At 41.4% G+C, this 21561-nt stretch overlaps 1 protein-coding gene across 4 annotated transcripts in view; it reads right to left on the bottom strand.

Annotated features, from left to right (window-relative positions):
- Positions 1 to 21561, bottom strand: part of GDPD4 (glycerophosphodiester phosphodiesterase domain containing 4) — an 84672-nt gene that overhangs the window by 1533 nt on the left and 61578 nt on the right. For all 4 annotated transcript variants that reach the window (XM_040426422.1, XM_040426425.1, XM_040426423.1 and 1 more), the window contains 5 exons: positions 19719 to 19940; positions 17666 to 17823; positions 13125 to 13272; positions 12712 to 12794; positions 11899 to 11978 (listed from right to left, as the gene is read on the bottom strand). In XM_040426422.1, the coding sequence (XP_040282356.1) occupies positions 11899 to 11978; positions 12712 to 12794; positions 13125 to 13272; positions 17666 to 17823; positions 19719 to 19940 (691 nt within the window). The remainder of the gene's footprint in view (positions 1 to 11898; positions 11979 to 12711; positions 12795 to 13124; positions 13273 to 17665; positions 17824 to 19718; positions 19941 to 21561) is intronic.

Below are 21561 nucleotides of genomic sequence, written 5' to 3'. Positions count from 1 at the left end.
CAAAATTACCAGTTTTTTGGTTACCTTGCCCGAAAAAGTTTAATAATGAATGATCAAAAAATCATATGTACCCAAAAATGGTACCAATAAAAACGTCAACTCTTCCTGCAAAAAACTAGCCCCTGCACGTTCAGAAAATGGAGACACAAAAACATAATTTTTCTTTCAAAAATGCTTTATTATGTAAAACTGAAACAAACAAAGAAAGTAAACATATTTGATATCATTGCATCCGTAACAACCTGCTCTATAAAAATAGCACATGATCTACCCTGTCAGATAAAAACAAAAAACAAAAAAAAAAACAATGCCAAAACATCAATTCTTTGGTTACCTTGCCTCACAAAAAACATAATATAGAGCGGTTAAAAATCATATGTACCCCAAAATAGTACAAATAAAACTGTCACCTTATCCCGTAGTTTCCAAAATGGGGTCATATTTTGATTGTTTCTACTGTAACGGTGCATCTGGGGCTTGAAATGGGACATGGTGTCTAAAAACCAGTCCAGCACTATCTGCCTTCCAAAAACCATATGGCGCTCCTTTTCTTCTGCGCCCTGCCGTGTGCCCTTACATCAGTTTATCACCACATATGAGGTGTTTCTGTAAACCGCTGAATTAGGGTAATAAATAATGAGTTTTATTTGGCTGTTAACCCTCGATGTGTTAAATAAATAAAAAATGGATTCAAATTGAAAAAGTAAAATTTAGAAATTTCATCTCCATTTTCCTTTTAATTCTTGTGTAATACCTAAAGGGTTAACAAAGTTGGTAAAATCAGTTTGGAGTAACTTGAGGGGTGTAGTTTCCAAAATGGGATCATTTATGGGGGTTTCTACTATGTAGGCCCCACAAAGTGACTTCAGACCTGAACTGGTCCTTAAAAAGTGGGTTTTGGAAATGTTCTTAAATATTTTAAGAATTGCTTCTAAAATTCTAAGCCTTCTAACTTCCCAAAAAAATAAAATGACATTTACAAAATGATGCCAACATAAATTAGACATATGGGGAATGTTAAGTAATAAATATTTCATGAAGTATCACTTTCTGTTTTAAAATCAGAGAAATTGAAATTTTGAAAATTGCAAATTTTTCAAAATGTTGGGTAAATTTTGGGTAAAATTTAATCAAATGTATGACTGTCACGAGAAAACAATGGCTTGGATAGGTAAAAGTATTCCGAAGTTATTACCACATAAAGTGATACATGTCAGATTTTCAAAAATAAGCCTGGTAACGAAGGTGCAAAACGGCCCGATCATTAAGGGGCACTTCACTTATGCGGACCGGAAGTTCGGGGCCCCAGACCGGAAATGAGGATGCTGTCCGCATCTTTTATGTCCCCGTTGAAAATTAATGGGTCCGCACCCGTTCCGCACCCAAAGTGCGGACGTCTGAATGGAGCCTTAAAGAGATGCAACAAAAAAAAGCAAAAAAAAATTTTAAATCAGTGTCGGCTCACCCCGAGTACCAGACTCTACCACTCACAAAATCTCAATCTCAAGCCCTGTCTCTATCCCTGGCATCTATGTAGCCATTTCCTGATAGTGTCATGCTCCACCCCCTCTGATCTGCTGGCCCCTGTATCTTCGATCACTGGGGTATATAGAGAGAGCATATTTTTTTATTAAGAATCAGACAGTATTTTCCATACAAATTCATATCCAAATCATTAATATTTTTATTCCTTTTTTGACCCAACCCTTTAGTACCCTCCCTGCCCTCCCTCTGCGCTGCGTCTCTCTAAAATAAAAAAAATAAAAAAAGGGATGAATCAAGGAAAAGAAATCGAAAATTTCCAGGCACCCCATATCCTGATTCATTTTTCATCTATACTTCTTCGTTTATAAAGAATGTAGTCTTGTTAACCAAGTTAAGCCACATGATCACATTTGGAATATCCTGTGAAAACCCGACCCGTGTAAATCAAGAGTCTTGCCAAGAACATTACTTTTGTCAAAAGAATCTTCTTATCTTTATGACAGTTTACCTTGGAAAGAAAGATCGCCCAGTGTCCAGCATTCCACCATGAAAGGAATCACCACTTTCAGTTTTTGGGTAATAAAGTCATCAATCGCAGCCCAATATTCTTTTAGTTCTGTACAAAGCCAGAACATGGGCATAAAGTCAGCTCCTGGTGAGTCACACCGCGGGCAATTACATGTATTCCTTAAACCACATTTATTAAGCCATACTGGCGTAACGTAAACTCTATGTAAAATATTGAATTGAACTAAAACGTGATTAAACTTGTGAGACACTAATCTTAAAGTGGACAATGTGTTCTGCCAATGATCCACTTGTATATTTAAACATTCACCTCCCCACGCCCTTTGTCCAGGAGAGCGTGTATCATTAAATAGTGTTTTAACTAATAATTTATAAAGTTGAGAAATCTCAACCTTGTGCCCTACATTCCCCATTAATTTATTTAAGTGTCTAACAAAGACTTTTCTTTAACACTGTGCAGTGCCAAACGGAACTGAAAATACCTAAACCACGATAAATTATATTCTCTTTTTGTGCTAACTCCAAAAATGAAAGTATTTCCCCATTCCTTACTACCTGTGCTACATAAAAAATATTATTTTTTTGCCAAAACCGATCCACTACTAATTCATCTAAAACCTGTAAATAATAATTTTGCCAAAGGGCATTACAACCTAAATATCTCTTTATTCCCAACCAACCTCTGATAGTACACCAGGATTTACTAGACAATTTCCTAGCTTCTCTGTGATCCTGTTGTATATCCAATAATTGCCGGGATTCCAATAAGGTAAACATGCTATCATAGGAAGATCTGCTCACCAGGGTCCTACATAGTGGACTTTTCTTCCATTCACAGTATAGCCATAACTGTGCAGATATAAAGTAACCCTTAAAATATGGAAGGTTCAACCATGGGCGTCCGCAGAAGTTTTTCCAGGGGGGGGGGGCATAATTTGATTGACATCTATGCTCTGGTTGTTTCTGAGAATGTAATGAAGGGGAGGGGAATATTCATTATCACAAAGTATAATACCGCATGAGCTGTGCAGTGGCGGATCCAGAGCCTGGTCTCGGGAGGGGCACTTCCAGATTATTTTCTGTCCGCCGCCACAAAACAATGGTGCTTATAGAACAGACTACACAGTGTAGAGGTATACTGTATATTGTGTGGCACAGTGTAGAGGTATACTGTATATTGTGGGGCACAGTGTAGAGGTATACTGTATATTGTGTGGCACAGTGTAGCGGTGTACTGTATATTGTGTGGCACAGTGTAGAGCTATACTGTATATTGTGTGGCACAGTATAGAGGTATACTGTATATAGCGGTATACTGTATATTGTCTGGTCACAGTTTAGAGGTATATTGTGTGGCACAGTGTAGAGGTATACTGTATATTGTGTGGCACAGTGTAGCGGTATACTGTATATTGTGGGGCACAGTGTAGAGGTATACTGTATATTGTGGGGCACAGTGTAGAGGTATACTGTATATTGTGTGGCACAGCGTAGAGGTATACTGTATATTGTGTAGCGGTATACTGTATATTGTGTGGCACAGTGTAGAGGTATACTGTATATTGTGTGGCACAGTGTAGAGGTATACTGTATATTGTGTGGCACAGTGTAGAGGTATACTGTATATTGTGTGGCACAGTGTAGAGGTATACTGTATATTGTGTGGCACAGTGTAGAGGTATACTGTATATTGTGTGGCACAGTGTAGAGGTATACTGTATATTGTGTGGCACAGTGTAGAGGTATACTGTATATTGTGTGGCACAGTGTAGAGGTATACTGTATATAGTGTGGCACAGTGTAGCGGTATACTGTATATTGTGTGGCACAGTGTAGAGGTATACTGTATATTGTGTGGCACAGTGTAGAGGTATACTGTATATTGTGTGGCACAGTGTAGAGGTATACTGTATATTGTGTGGCACAGTGTAGAGATATACTGTATATTTTGTGGCACAGTGTAGAGGTATACTGTATATTGTGGGGCACAGTGTAGAGGTATACTGTACATTGTGGGGCACAGTGTAGAGGTATACTGTATATTGTGGGGGCACAGTGTAGAGGTATACTGTATATTGTGGGGGCACAGTGTAGAGGTATACTGTATATTGTGTGGCACAGTGTAGAGGTATACTGTATATTGTGTGGCACAGTGTAGAGATATACTGTATATTTTGTGGCACAGTGTAGAGGTATACTGTATATTGTGGGGCACAGTGTAGAGGTATACTGTACATTGTGGGGCACAGTGTAGAGGTATACTGTATATTGTGGGGGCACAGTGTAGAGGTATACTGTATATTGTGGGGGCACAGTGTAGAGGTATACTGTATATTGTGTGGCACAGTGTAGCGGTATACTGTATATTGTGTGGCACAGTGTAGCGGTATACTGTATATTTTGTGGCACAGTGTAGAGGTATACTATATATTGTGGGGCACAGTGTAGAGGTATACTGTACATTGTGGGGCACAGTGTAGAGGTATACTGTATATTGTGGGGGCACAGTGTAGAGGTATACTGTATATTGTGGGGGCACAGTGTAGAGGTATACTGTATATTGTGTGGCACAGTGTATAGGTATACTGTATATTGTGTGGCACAGTGTAGCGGTATACTGTATATTGTGGGGGCACAGTGTAGAGGTATACTGTACATTGTGGGGCACAGTGTAGAGGTATACTGTATATTGTGGGGCACAGTGTAGCGGTATACTGTATATTGTGGGGCACAGTGTAGAGGTATACTGTACATTGTGGGGCACAGTGTAGCGGTATACTGTATATTGTGTGGCACAGTGTAGAGGTATACTGTATATTGTGTGGCACAGTGTAGAGGTATACTGTATATTGTGTGGCACAGTGTAGCGGTATACTGTATATTGTGTGGCACAGTGTAGCGGTATACTGTATATTGTGTGGCACAGTGTAGCGGTATACTGTATATTGTGTGGCACAGTGTAGCGGTATACTGTATATTGTGTGGCACAGTGTAGAGGTATACTGTATATTGTGTGGCACAGTGTAGCGGTATACTGTATATTGTGTGGCACGGTGTAGGCTATATGTGTATAACAAACATATTTCACATGAAAACTTACAATTACTTGGCTTGGCCCTTGGGGATCTCGGACTCCACTTCCACACTTTGGCCGGGGGCTCGGCGGAGCTGATGTTGTGCTTTATCCTAATGAGAAAGATTTCATATAAAGGATTTGGAGAAGGGGCAGAGGAATAGCAGAGCAGGGAGAGGCTGGTGCTGCCATTAGGGGGTCATACCATGGGGGAGTAATAAAGCCCACCATAATGCCCCCCCCAGTAGAAATAATTCTCCTTATAATGTGACAGTGCAAAAAATACCCCCTTGTAATGCCCCCAGTTGAGCTAATGTCCTCATAGTGCCCCCATAATGTGCCAGTATAAAATACCCCTCTATAGTGCCCCCAGTAAATGCCTCCATAGTGCTCATCTCCCCCTTCCTCCTAGTGCCCCCCATAATGTACCAGTATAAAATGCCCCATATATAGTGCCCCAGTAGATGCCATCAGTGTCCCCCATAATTTGCAAGTATAAAATACCCCTTCTTAGTGCCCACGTAGATGACCCCATAGTACTCCTCTCCTCCCTTCCTCATAGTACCCACCATAATGTGTCCCAGTATAAAATTCTACTGTACAGAGCCCCCCATATAAAACACCCCTTCTTTGTGGCCTCAGTAGATGCCCCTATAGTGCCCCCAATAATGTGCCAGTAATAACAGCCCCCCCATCATGTGCCAGTAATAACAGCCTCCCCATCATGTGCCAGTAATGACAGCCCCTATTATGTGCCAGTAAGGACAGCCCCCCCTATTATGTGCCAGTAATGACAGCCCCCCCATTATGTGCCAGTAATGACAGCCCCCCATTATGTGCCAGTAAAGACAGCCCCCCCTATTATGTGCCAGTAATGACAGCCCCCCTTATTATGTGCCAGTAATGACAGCCCCCCCCATTATGTGCCAGTAGCCAGAGACCCCCATTATGTGCCAGTAGCCAGAGACCCCCATTATGTGCCAGTAGCCACCAGTATTGTACACAAAAAAAAATAAACACTTATATTTACCTCCTTGGCAGCGATGCGATGCTGTGTCCCGCGCTGTATGGCTCAGGCGGCGCGATGACGTCATCGTGCCGCCTGCGCCGGCCTCTGATGGGCTGCCGGCCTAGTGCCTGAGGAAGGGAAAGGGACACGCCTCTCCCTCCCCTGCCTCAGCACAGTCATCTGTATCGCTGTCCTGAGGACGGCGATACAGATGACTATGGAGATGAGCGCTTCCACAATGGAAGCACTCATCTCCCTGTGCCCTGCCGCCGCCCCCCCACTTCTGAGCAGCTCGGGGGGGGGGGGGCAATTGCCCCGTTGCCCCCCCCCCCCCGGATCCGCCAGTGCTGCAGAGCAGAGGCAGAACTCAGTTCACAGATTTCCCCCCTTGAAAGAAGCTTTACATCAGTATTCAATAAAGAAATCGGCCTATAGGCCTCCAAATCTAGGGGATCCTTGCCTTTTTTTAAAATATATTAATATTATTGCGGCTTCTGTCATTGATTCCGGAAGGGAACCGTCCTCCAGTGATTCCGTGAATACCTTCAATAAACATGGGAGAATAACCTCCCTATATTTACAGCAGAATTCATATGGGAATCCATCTGAACCAGAGGAGGAGTTCCCCGAGCAAGCCTTTATTGCAGCCTCTAACTCCTGCAAGGAGAATTCATGATCGAGAAGTTCTCTTTGAGTGTCCGTTAGGACTGGTGAAGAGATGGAATCCAGATTTGCATCCATCATTTCATCTGGAATATTCTTATCTGGTTTATATAAATCCACAAAATGCTTAACAAAGATTCCTTTTATAGATTCTTGATCTTCTATAATTAATCCTTCAGGTGAACGAATACTTACTATCTCTTTTTTTTTTTTGGTCCTGATTCGAGATCACTCTAGCCAACAATTTCCCTGGGCGACCTGATTCGGCAAAATATTTTTGTCCCTTAAAGAAAAGCCTCTGCTGTGCCTTATCCAGAAGAACATCGGAATAGGCCTGGCTTGCATTCTCGATAATTTCCCTATTTTCTTCTGTTTTATTTCTGGAAAATTCCTTCATAGCGCCTACAACTAGTTCTTTTAAACCCCTCCCTTTCATACCAAACCCCTTTCTTAAATTGGAAATATTATTAAGAAATAAACCCCTCATAAAGGCCTTAAAGGCGTCCTATACCAATTGAGTTGTAATTAATACCCCAAAATGGACAATCTCCTGTTCCATCATTTTATGATTATCCATTACAAAGATCCAATAGGGATTTAATCTAAATGGGGGTCTTACCCAATGTTTATTATCCACCATAGATACTTCAAGAGTAAATGGTACATGGTCAGATAAAGCCCTGGCCTCATATTTCATCCGCTTTATACATCTAAAAAAATAATAAAGAAACGAGTGCTTATATATTGTTCCGGTCAAGCAAGTCCGTCACGAGACCAGGGGTATAGTACACTGCTCAAAAAAATAAGGGGAACACAAAAATAACACATCCTAGATCTGAATTAATTAAATATTCTTCTGAAATACTTTGTTCTTTACATAGTTGAATGTGCTGACAACAAAATCACACAAAAATAAAAAAATGGAAATCAAATTTTTCAACCCATGGAGGTCTGGATTTGGAGTCACACTCAAAATAAAGTGGAAAAACACACTACAGGCTGATCCAACTTTGATGTAATGTCCTTAAAACAAGTCAAAATGAGGCTCAGTAGTGTGTGTGGCCTCCACGTGCCTGTATGACCTCCCTACAACGCCTGTGCATGCTCCTGATGAGGTGGCGGACGGTCTCCTGAGGGATCTCCTCCCAGACCTGGACTAAAGCATCTGCCAACTCCTGGACAGTCTGTGGTGCAACGTGACGTTGGTGGATAGAGCGAGACATGATGTCCCAGATGTGCTCAATTGGATTCAGGTCTGGGGAACGGGCGGGCCAGTCCATAGCATCAATGCCTTCGTCTTGCAGGAACTGCTGACACACTCCAGCCACATGAGGTCTAGCATTGTCTTGCATTAGGAGGAACCCAGGGCCAACCGCACCAGCATATGGTCTCACAAGGGGTCTGAGGATCTCATCTCGGTACCTAATGGCAGTCAGGCTACCTCTGGCAAGCACATGGAGGGCTGTGCGGCCCTCCAAAGAAATGCCACCCCACACCATTACTGACCCAATGCCAAACCAGTCATGCTGGAGGATGTTGCAGGCAGCAGAACATTCTCCATGGCGTCTCCAGACTGTCACATCTGTCACATGTGCTCAGTGTGAACCTGCTTTCATCTGTGCACAGGGCGCCAGTGGCGAATTTGCCAATCTTGATGTTCTCTGGCAAATGCCAAACGTCCTGCACGGTGTTGGGCTGTAAGCACAACCCCCACCTGTGGACGTCGGGCCCTCATATCACCCTCATGGAGTCTGTTTCTGACCGTTTGAGCAGACACATGCACATTTGTGGCCTGCTGGAGGTCATTTTGCAGGGCTCTGGCAGTGCTCCTCCTGTTCCTCCTTGCACAAAGGCGGAGGTAGCGCTCCTGCTGCTGGGTTGTTGCCCTCCTCCGGCCTCCTCCACGTCTCCTGATGTACTGGCCTGTCTCCTGGTAGCGCCTCCATGCTCTGGACACTACGCTGACAGACACAGCAAACCTTCTTGCCACAGCTCGCATTGATGTGCCATCCTGGAAAAGCTGCACTACCTGAGCCACTTGTGTGGGTTGTAGACTCTGTCTCATGCTACCACTAGAGTGAAAGCACCGCCAGCATTCAAAAGTGACCAAAACATCAGCCAGGAAGCATAGGAACCGAGAAGTGGTCTGTGGTCACCACCTGCAGAACCACTCCTTTATTGGGGGTGTCTTGCTAATTGCCTATAATTTCCACCTGTTGTCTTTCCCATTTGCACAACAGCATGTGAAATTGATTGTCACTCAGTGTTGCTTCCTAAGTGGACAGTTTGATTTCACAGAAGTGTGATTGACTTGGAGTTACATTGTGTTGTTTAAGTGTTCCCTTTATTTTTTTGAGCAGTGTAATATTACGCCAAATGTAAAATATATATGCGTGAAAAATATAAAACAGATTTAATAATTCTCTCCAAATCTAGTGTATGCTTATTTGGAGTAAGGAACACCCGGACGACTCATTCACCAGGATTCAGCAAGAGTTATATAAAAAATAAATAATGCAATTCATTTTCGCTCTTCATAAAAGTTGATTACTTACAAAAATAGTTTAGGAAGTCTTAATCTATTGTCCATGTGTGAATATGAAAGTCCATAAAGTATCATTGTTGAAGGTTAGGAATCTTCTTCTAAGGCTCCATGTGTTTCTTCCATCATCTTCAGCAGCCCCCAACACAGTGAGAGTAAGAAGACCCCCCCCCCCCCCTGTCTGTCTCCGTCAGTCATTTATACCATGGATACAGGCGTGTCTTACTAATGTATGGGCTTCTACATTGTCATATATGGAGACTTCAAATATAGGTCTTGAGGTCCTCATACAGACCTCCCATCGCCCCTTGTGTATCACTATAGATGGTGTCAGTGTGCAGTGTAATAAATCCTTTATATTAAATATCAATTAATATTATTTCACATATTATTTAACAGGTATCAAAAAAAAAAGTTTTGCCATTGAAAATTATCCGAAATTTAGCTGGGTAAACAAATGAATAGTTAATGTCTCTTTCTTGCAGCCGTTTTTTGACCGCAGTAAAACTGCGTCTCTTTTCTTAAATCTCTTTAGAAAAATTGGGGAAAAAGGACACTTTACTTCCATTATATAAAATAGGAGGGCATTCCCTAGCCCTTCTCAAAATCATATCCCTGTCTCGTGAGACCAATATCTTCGCCAGAAGTACCCGTGGCTGCCTTCCCGGGATGGGTTTTTCCCCTGGGACCCGATTGTGCTCTTTCCACAAAAAATTATGGTGAAAAATGTGATTAAGGTCTGTATCATTTCATCGGAACTTTTTCCTTCGGTGCCTTCGGGTAGACCGATAATTCTCACATTGCATCGCCACAACCTATCCTCCAAGTCCACCACTTTTTTTTTTTTTTTAAGGGTATTAACATCCATACTGGAGATTTCAGTTTGAAATATTTTAGCTTCATTCTCCAGGACCCCCACAGATTTTTCTATGGTTGTAACTCTGTCCCTTATCTTGGAGAAGTCCTCCCTTATCAGAATCACATTAGTCTGAATTGCCCCAAGCTGCATTGACATATCTTGTATTAGTTCTCAGTTTTTTGTTTTTTTAACCACCATCAAAATTTATTTTAGTGGGGCGGATTCAACAATAGGCAAATGATTTAGGTCCTCTCCCTCCGCCCCTCCTCCTGGGAGGAATCCTCCACTCTGAGTCCAGCATGTTTTTTAACACTGGAATCAAACATCCCTTTTTGGCCTGCTCCTGCTCCTGCCATTACATTTCAAAAACTGATCGATTTTGGCAGATTCTGGAGGCTTCTGTCCCGTTTTAGAATAGTCCGCTGATCGCCTATTTTGCTTAGGACCCATTTTTCCTCCCTTTCTCAATTTTTTTTGCCTTTATTTTTTTTTTTTACTTCCCCCTCCTTTTTTTTCTTTTTCCTCCTCCTTTTCTCTCCTCTCTACTTTTTAATGTTTATCTTTCCTTCTCCCCTCTCTTAACTCTCCTCTTCCTTTTCCTTTTCCCTCCTCTCGCGCTTCCCCCCGGTGCTCTTGTCACCACCTCAACAAGTCCACCAAACCAAATTTTTTGTATCACTCAGGGGGAGTTTTTTTTATCAGGTTCAGCAGTATTATATTCTTTTAAATACACAAGGTGGCAAGAGAAAAGGCTACAAGCAGGAGGGGTGCGGAGGCACATCCAGCACACAGAAGAGAGGCGGGTTAGGCATGGAGGCGGGGAAGAATACCAGGCCAAGGCACTTGAAGATCCACCAGAAGCAGGGGACGGAAAGGCCAGAAGAAGCCGGGCGCACCATCAGGCCACAAAGCACCAACCAAGGATCCGTTATTCCAGTGCAGTCCCCCAACCGATGATCCATCGTTCGGCTACGGAGAGCACCTCCAGCGCTCAGCTTGTTCCGCCCGGCACGATGGAGGAGGGGAGGAGGACGCAACACAGCACACCTACGTCATCACGTCAAACCCCATATAGAGAGAGCCTTTGGGAGAGAGGTGTACTGTCAAGCACCTCAGTACTGTGGCAGTGTACGGCACAGCGACCTAAACTCCAGGCAAAACTAATTTTCAGCAACACTAATGTCTGTGATCAGAGATAACGCCGATCACAGACATTTAACCACTCACATGCCTTGGTCAACTGTAACCAGGGCATCTGAAGTGGCTTTCCCTGGAGGTGCTGTACTCCCTGATCACCCAGTTTTACCATAAATAAAAATAGAAAATGATAAAATATAAAGATCATTGGCATCGGCATGTCCAAAAATGAACTTTTAACATATAAAATTATTTATCCCGTATAGTGAATGGAGTAACTGAAAGAAAAAAAAATCAAAATGGCCAATTCGCCATTTCTTTTTCATCGTTTCACCTCCCAAAAAAAATTATATTAAGCAGATTTCTAGATCTGTGATCCATCTATAGGAGAAGCTTCTCTATAGTCCATCCAGGACCTTTCACAATGGTAGAGGCTCACACTGTGACTGCCTATGGGAGACTGAGAGGCCAGGCTTCTCATGCAGGAGGCACGAAAAGTCTGACATACATTACACAGGGTAAGGTGAATCTCCATTGAAAAGCTCCTATTTCAGCCCCAGGGGGCGCTCTAAACACTCGGCCTGTCTCACACGGTCACGTACCTGTTTTAAATGTGTTGTAAAATCCACTGTCTGGGACCTCTTTACTTTGTGGACAGCACGAGAAGCCCCTTTCTCTCCACCTACAAGCAGAACATTATACAGAGATCCTCAGGATAATAAGAAGGTGATCAATCAATCTCTGTATTACCCTAGACCAGTGATAGGCAAACTGCGGCTCTCCAGCTGTTGCAAAACTACAACTCCCACCATGCCCTGCTGTAGGCAGTCTTTGCATGCTGGGAGTTGTAGTTCTGCCACAGCTGGAGAGCCGCAGTTTGCCTATCACTGCCCTAGACCATCAGAGGAAACAAGAATGAACCCTCCACTACCAGAGACCACCAGGAAAACAGGAGTTAACCCCTTCACTACCTGAATCCACTAGGGAAACAAGTACTAACCCCTACTCTTTTCAAGACCTTCAGGAAAACATGTATTAACCCCTCTATTCTCCTTGGCCACCAGTAAAAGATGTATTAACCCCTCCACTACCCTAGACCACCATACAACAGGTGTTAACCTCCCACTACCTAGACCAACATGAAAACAGGTATTAACCCTTCCACTACCCTTGGCCACCAGTAAAAGATGTATTAACCCCTCCACTACCCTAGACCACCAGTCAACAGGTATTAATCTCCCACTACCTAGACCATCAGGAAAACATGTATTAACCCCTCTACTACCTTTGACCACCAGTAAAACATGTAATAACCCAGATCCCTATCTGCCGTCCCCCGTGTCTGTTAGGTGGGCTATCTGGTTGACGCTGTTCATGGGGATCATGCGGTCAGGTATCGGATAAGTCAGACTCACCAGTGCAGCACAAAGATGAGAATAATCAGCAAAGTAGAAACGATATCTGTGAGAATCCACATTAGACTGTACTGAGACGGGGTCTGAAAGAGAATATCAGGGGAGGTCATGTGACTTGGTGAGGAGTCCGAGGGCCCCATTATAAAAGCATAACAGAGAGGGTAGAGTGATATACTACTATAAGTCTGTAATATAATAGTCTTTTATGTAATAAGTAAAATAGAATAGTATTATGATCATGCCCAGTGCTCGGGTCATTTTTCAGAAGTACTGTAGTAGCATTCCTTTTAGAGGGTATAATGGAGCTGTATTATCATCATGTCCGGTGGTTGAGTCACTGCGGGAGTAGTAGTCTTTAATGCAAGTTGTTACAAAAGTACTGTCACTATCACTGTACTTCCAGAATGTCTTACCAATAGAAACATGGGCTCCTCCATCTTCTTCAGTGTGTGCACAGAGTTAGTGGTGACAGAATAAGCTCCTGAGCACCAAGCCAAGGAAAACAGCCACGGCTCGCTGATCACATACAGGTTGGTGGTAATATTGGCTGCAGCGTATTCACTAAAATACAAAAATCACCCAACATTTATCACACTGATAACGGTACAAAGAGACCTTTATATAAATCCTGATCATATTAGAGCATATTGTGATTCATAGGAGGCAGTATTATAGTAGTATTATTCCTGTACATAGGAGCAGTATTATAGTAGTTATATTCTTGTACATAGGAGGCAGTATTATAGTAGTTATATTCTTGTACATAGGAGCAGTATTATAGTAGTTATATTCTTGTACATAGGAGCAGTATTATAGTAGTTATATCCTTGTACATAGGAGGCAGTATTATAGTAGTTATATTCTTGTACATAGGAGCAGTATTATAGTAGTTATATTCTTGTACATAGGAGCAGTATTATAGTAGTTATATTCTTGTACATAGGAGCAGTATTATAGTAGTTATATTCTTGTACATAGGAGCAGTATTATAGTAGTTATATTCTTGTACATAGGAGCAGTATTTTAGTAGTTATATTCTTGTACATAGGAGGCAGTATTATAGTAGTTATATTCTTGTACATAGGAGGCAGTATTATAGTAGTTATATTCTTGTACATAGGAGCAGTATTATAGTAGTTATATACTTGTACATAGGAGCAGTATTATAGTAGTATTATTCCTGTACATAGGAGCAGTATTATAGTAGTTATATTCTTGTACATAGGAGGCAGTATTATAGTAGTTATATTCTTATACATAGGAGCAGTATTATAGTAGTTATATTCTTGTACATAGGAGGCAGTATTATAGTAGTTATATTCTTGTACATAGGAGCGGTATTATAGTAGTTATATTCTTGTACATAGGAGCAGTATTATAGTAGTTATATTCTTGTACATAGGAGCAGTATTATAGTAGTTATATTCTTGTACATAGGAGCAGTATTATAGTAGTTATATTCTTGTACATAGGAGGCAGTATTATAGTAGTTATATCCTTGTACATAGGAGCAGTATTATAGTAGTTATATTCTTGTACATAGGAGCGGTATTATAGTAGCTATATTCTTGTACATAGGAGCAGTATTATAGTAGTTATATTCTTGTACATAGGAGGCAGTATTATAGTAATTATATTCTTGTACATAGGAGGCAGTATTATAGTAGTTATATTCTTGTACATAGAAGCAGTATTATAGTAGTTATATTCTTGTACATAGGAGCAGTATTATAGTAGATATATTCTTGTACATAGGAGCAGTATTATAGTAGTTATATTCTTGTATATAGGAGGCAGTATTATAGTAGTTATATTCTTGTACATAGGAGCAGTATTATAGTAGTTATATTCTTGTACATAGGAGCAGTATTATAGTAGTTATATTCTTGTACATAGGAGCAGTATTATAGTAGTTATATTCATGTACATAGAGCAGTATTATAGTAGTTATATTCTTGTACATAGGAGGCAGTATTATAGTAGTTATATTCTTGTACATAGGAGCAGTATTATAGTAGTTATATTATTGTACATAGGAGCAGTATTATAGTAGTTATATTCATGTACATAGAGCAGTATTATAGTAGTTATATTCTTGTACATAGGAGGCAGTATTATAGTAGTTATATTCTTGTACATATGAGCAGTATTATAGTAGTTATATTCTTGTACATAGGAGGTAGTATTATAGTAGTTATATTCTTGTATATAGGAGCAGTATTATAGTAGTTATATTCTTGTACATAGGAGCAGTATTATAGTAGTTATATTCTTGTACATAGGAGCAGTATTATAGTAGTTATATTCTTGTACATAGGAGCAGTATTATGGTAGTTATATTCCTGTACATAGGAGCAGTATTACAGTAGTTATATTCTTGTACATAGGAGCAGTATTACAGTAGTTATATTCTTGTACATAGGAGCAGTATTATAGTAATTATATTCTTGTACATAGGAGCAGTATTATAGTAGTTATATTCTTGTACATAGGAGCAGTATTATAGTAGTTATATTCTTGTACATAGGGGGCAGTATTATAGTAGTTATATTCTTGTACATAGGAGCAGTATTATAGTAGTTATATTCTTGTACATAGGAGGCAGTATTATAGTAGTTATATTCTTGTACATAGGAGCAGTATTATAGTAGTTATATTCTTGTACATAGGTACAGTATTATAGTAGTTATATTCTTGTACATAGGAGCAGTATTATAGTAGTTATAGTCTTGTACATAGGAGCAGTATTATAGTAGTTATATTCTTGTACATAGGAGCAGTATTATAGTAGTTATATTCTTGTACATAGGAGCAGTATTATAGTAGTTATATTCTTGTACATAGGAGGCAGTATTATAGTAGTTATATTCTTGTACATAGGAGCAGTATTATAGTAGTTATATTCTTGTACATAGGAGCAGTATTATAGTAGTTATATTCTTGTACATAGGAGGCAGTATTATAGTAGTTATATTCTTGTACATAGGAGCAGTATTATACCAGTTATATTCTTGTACATAGGAGGCAGTATTATAGTAGTTATATTCTTGTACATAGGAGCAGTATTATAGTAGTTATATTCTTGTACATAGGAGCAATATTACAGTAGTTATATTTTTGTACATAGGAGCAGTATTATAGTAGTTATATTCTTGTACATAGGAGCAGTATTATAGCAGTTATATTCTTGTACATAGGAGCAGTATTATAGTAGTTATATTCTTGTACATAGGAGGCAGTATTATAGTAGTTATATTCTTGTACATAGGAGCAGTATTATAGTAGTTATATTCTTGTACATAGGAACAGTATTATAGTAGTTATATAATTGTACATAGGAGGCAGTATTACAGTAGTTATACTGTTTTACATAGGAGGCAGTATTTTTTACATAGGATCAGTTTTGTAGATACTCTTGTACATAGGATCAGTTTGGCAGTTCCAGGTTAATTAATTGCCCCATGTAATTGGAGAACCTCTTCTGATATACTGTGTGTGGCTCAGACTGCAGTATGAGGATAATCAGTGTTGGTTTTCTCCGCTCATGTAATTGGACATCTCTGGAGCCAGGTGCACGTGGGCGACTATTGCTGTCAAGGGGCCATTAGACAGAGCAGTGGGCTGTGAACCTGGATTGTATAGCAGAGTGTGAATAAACAGCATTACCATTGTGTCACCGCCACAATCTGGCTTATAAATAGATTTCTGCTTAAGCACAGCTAACATTTAATGATCCTCACTAGTAAACCGCTCTTTAAAAAGTCTCTTTTTTTGGGGGTATGTTTTGAAGCTGTGCCTCAAGTTAGCACATAACACCGCTGCCTTAAAGGGGTTGTCCCACCATAAGAACTTACTAACTATTCTGTGTATAGGTGATCGGCGTGAGTCTGCCCACTGAGACCCCCGCCGATCACTAGAACGGGGTCCAACGCTGCCACTCCATCCATTCTTTATGTGATTACTGCACATTGCACTATATCTGGCAGGCGCACAGAAAATCAATCAATCAGCAGCAAATAGGTGTGGACAGCGGAGGCCCGGCCATTGAATCTACGGGAAAATTTCCCGATGGGCCAATGTCAAGTGCCCTCTGAACCCTCCTCATGGCTGCAGGATATATAACGGTCGGATGCTCTCAGCATTAATTAATATTAGGAGCATCAGTTATTAATTCAACTGTCTTTAGGACGATGAGACCGTTGAATACTGTAGCAGGGGAGACAGTATTCTTGCTGCACTGTGATATTTGGTTCTGCTGGGGTGGTACTTTGTGCTGCTGGCCTCGCCTACTTCTGTTATCCTGCCTACTTGAGTTGCTCCGCCTTCTGTAAATTTGGACCCGCCTTTAACGTGTGACCACTTTTATTTATTTATTTTTCCACCGCCACTTTAAGTTCTGAATCTGTCCCTGGGTGTGACCGTCATGCCATTCCCTTCAGGGCTATGTTCTAGTGATCGGACCCATACCAGCGCCCATCACGTACCTATCACCTGTCCACGGGAAACCCCTTTAAATTCATTTTAACCCCTTAATGATGAAACTCATTTTATCTTCAGGATCAGTAAAAAACGTCCTCCCTCTGTTGCATGGTGGGGCCTAAGATGCAAAATTTTGTGAATAAATTGTGCCGCGATACTGGCGTAAAAAAATTGCGTTGCAAAGTACGCTAACTAATGGTTGGTAAATAGAGTCAGTAAAACATGTTTGCCCCTGCACCTGATTCATAATCCAGCCTGAGCCCCAGCGATAAATCTGGTGCCGGTCTAGCCGCCATCTATAAGATTAATAAATCTGTCCTAGTGTACTGAAAGCAAAAAAGAAGAAGACCGGCTGGGCAGTTGTCAGGACGTGTCAGGACCATTAATCAAAGCAAAATGGACCTCCCCTTTAAATATAGTGCAGGAGCTTCATCACATAAGGCAGACGTTATAATGCGTGGTCTGTAGAGACTACCTGATGTCTCGCTGGGACATCTCGTTGTACGGCAGGTTCAGTTTCACGATGTGATTGCTGACAAGTTCTTCGATACTCGCTTTGAAACCCAATGTCTGCTGCAAACCAGGATTCACAAACTGCACAAAGGATCTCATGTCATTTGAAAGCCATAAAACCTAAAAAGAAATAGGATTCAGACATGGGACAAGTCAGAGGTGACCCCAGACCATAGAAAGCCAATGTGACATTAATGTGTATCGGAGACTCAGGGGCATATCTGCCATGTGAGGCCAGATGGTGGCCAATGACTCAGGGTGGCCATGGATGATGCATGGTAGATGAAGGCATTTTGATGTCCTACCTTTAATATTTTCAACCAGTACCTGCAAACTTGACTTCATCTTTTATCAAATATTGAATATCTAGATCTACTTTTCAAAATGTTCCAGATTCTGGTATAGGGTAGGGGCCATGACACTGCTAACGTGCGGCATCAGTAAGGGGGTCGCTAGGCCGAGATAGAGTTGCCAAAAGTGCATTTTCCTGGTTGTGATTCTGCCCTGCCCCCTCTGATTACAGTGCCCACCCTTGCTTAAATATGCAGCAGCCCAGGAGGAGCTGGAGCAGAGGATGTGAGTGGTAGTGGCAGTGGTTTCTATAGTCAATTACAGTGGCCTTCCTCACAAGGGCTGTGCAGTGAAGGGAGGGCACAGCCTGGTTCTGGAGCTTCTGCCTGATGATAGCTGGGGTGCCGGTGATGTTAGGTGCTTGTATGGGTGCAAGGCCGGAGCGTGTAATGGCCAGAGTGCAATGGCCAGCATATGGTGTAGGAGTCATTAACAAGGCCAGATGTAGCAGAACAGATATCTCTTTTACTCAAGTGCAACATGGGAGATGTAGTACAGTTCTGTCTGTGCACTGACATTTGGCAATGTATGGATTTAGGCAAAGTTGGGAGTTATGGCCCTCTTGTCTCTCTATCTTGCTAAAGTCTCTGTCAGTAGAATCTGTGGCTGGCAATAATGACTGTAATGTCCACTGCCGGATGCAGGGTTTTGAAGGAACATTTGACCAGGATGTGTCAAAGTGTGAAGGGTGTCTTAACGGTGTCCTTCACTTCAGCAAAGTCTGAGTGGCCGTAGTAGCAGATTACCTTGCTGACTCCGTAAGCTTGGCCATGCAGATTCTAAATTCTCCAATTCTCTCCCTTTCTGTTGATCTTGCAGTAAATCGCACAGAGATCTGTTAGTCTCTGGATGGAACTTGAGGCCTAAGGAGAAGGAGCATGGGTCACTGCTTCCTTCCTCTCTACGAACTGCACTAAATGATGGGTGGGCCAGCCCACACCTATCCTCCTATGAGGGCTGAGCCAGGATGGTTAACCCTGCCTCAGCCAGCCATACCTTTCTATGCTGGGTATATACTGTATTACACATCATGAAATAAAACATTAAACAATATTAAATAATAAACCATTTGCATATACTCCCTGCTCTGAGGTACTGCTAGAGTATCATATCACTAAAGAAAATGAGAGGTAGGTATTAAAGAGGGAGGCCCTGCACATAATTCTTCTAATATTACAAACCACAAGCAAGTACTACATTTATATTTGCCACTTATTGGGCACACCACCATGGGCTATGGCCGTCCAGCATTGTATTCTGTGGTAGTTTCTGGTAACCTATTGGCCCAATATGTTTTGTGCTGTTGGGGCTAGTAGCACGGCGGACTTGTCATTTCAGTATGCCTTTAAATAGGGTGACAGATTTTTAAATGAAAATTATTTCTCTTCTTGCAGTACCACTTCTGACCACTACCAAATGGCAATTCCTTCCTTAGGCTTCCATGCAACAGCGCCTCCATCTCTAATGAAGCTGGGATGGGATTCACAGGTAAAAATAGGGTTTGAAATTGAATAGCTTTAGAATAAATCCCACAAATTAATGTTGTTCGCCTTTTTTGCGGACCCATTGAAATGAATGGGTTCGCATCTAAAAATACGGTCGTGAGAATGGGACCTAAATAATACCCCTATAATATAGTCGTACTCTATCGTACAGAGATTTACCAGTTTTGGATCAATAGCAGCTTCATTGATGACCTCCAGTGTCCGGTTAATCCAAGTGTCTCGGTAGGGATGATCCTGAGGAGGGCGATAGAGGTCAAAGATCACCATCTTCTTGGCGCGGTCAGCAAGCCTTAGGAAGTCGATCAGTTTGTAAATGGACTGATTTATTGCCGTTTGCTCTTCTTCATCGGACAGGGTCTCCATATAGGAAAATGGTGGTTTCTGGGAAACAAGAAGGTGTACATTAAAGAGGTTTTACGAATTAGGAACATTGATGACCTAGGATAGGTCATCAGTATCACATCATTGGGGGTCTGACAACCCGTACCCCTGCCGATCAGCTGTTACAGAGTAGCTCTGGGGTTGGTACTACACAGTGCCACCTATTTTGTAGTGGACGGACCTGGGTACTGCAACGCTGCGGCCACTGAAGTGAATGCTGCAGTAACCAGCTCCGTCCACTACACAATGGCGCCAAATTCCAAACAGTTAATCGGAGGCGTTGGATACACGCCGATTAGATATGAATGGCCCATGTTAAAGACAGGACATCACTCCCTCCAAAATCCTACACAACTCCTTTAAAGCAATCTTACTTTTTTGTCTTTAGTATTATTAAAATCTTCCCTGGGATATTACAGACACACTGCTATTTGTGTGTGTGCTTTATGGCATCTGTAGTCCATGGTCACATTGACTATTACAGTCTCCAGGATGTGATGGAGTACATTCCCTCCCTAAAAGAACAGGGACAGGCAGGAGAGCTGTATGCCTTATCCGTGTGTATGGAGTTGCTATCTAGCCCTCCAGCAGTACAGCAGAGCCGTTATTTACTCACTTATCCTCTAAAGATAATGAGATGACTCTGTCCCAATCTATACAGCAAAGCTTACAAGTGAACTGCAGAAAACAAGGTGTATCAGCCTTCTGTAACTGCTCCAATGGCAAGTTTGGAAAGTACAACATTTCAGGATTTTTTATATATAGATAATTACATAAAATGATAAAAAAATACTGCAAAAAATATATTTATTGTTAAAGCCTGATTTATAGGGCATCTGTCAGCAGATTTGTACCTATGACACTGGCTGACCTGTTGCATGTGCCCTTGGCAGCTGAAGACATCTGGGTTGGTCCCACGTTCTTATATGCCTGCACTGCTCAGATATTTTTTTTATATATGCAAAAGAGCCTCTAGGAGCAACGGGGCGTTTCCTTTACACCTAGAGGCTCTGCTCTTATTGCAACTGACGCATCCTCTGCACTGCAACTGATAGGGCCAAACGGTGAAATGTGATCTTGCCCGCCTGATCCTGTCAATCAAAGTGGAGAAGAAACAGCAGTTGCAGAGAGAGCAGAGCCTCTAGGTGTAATGGCAACGCCCCCGTTGCTCCTAGAGGCTCATTTGCATATATCAAAACATAATTTTTATCAGCAATGCGGGCACATAGGAACGTGGGGCCAACACAGATGCCTTCAGCTGACAAGCGCACATGTAACAGGTCACAGCCAGTGTCATAGGGACAAAACTGCTGATAGATACCCTCAGGTTTTAAGTATAAACTGCGGTATTTAAAAAAAAATTGTTTTAGTTAACTATCTTTATATTAAAAATCCGGAAATATTGTACTTTCCACCTTGTTTTCTGCAGTTCACTTGCAAGCTTTTCTGTATAGATTGGGACAGAGTCATCTCATTATCTTTAAATGCCCTTTAACTAATATATAATTGTCTCATAATACATTATAAAGGGTACCTATCATTACAAGAAATCCTCCAAGGATGTACATTTCAATATGATGTAGGGCAGACAGATACTGTGCGCCTAAGAGTAATTCACATG

Source organism: Bufo bufo, chromosome 3 (genome assembly GCF_905171765.1).
Source record: "Bufo bufo chromosome 3, aBufBuf1.1, whole genome shotgun sequence".
Taxonomy (NCBI): Eukaryota; Metazoa; Chordata; class Amphibia; order Anura; family Bufonidae; genus Bufo; species Bufo bufo.
The sequence above is the reverse complement of the archived record's forward strand: the minus strand, read 5'-3'. Positions and strand labels throughout refer to the sequence as shown.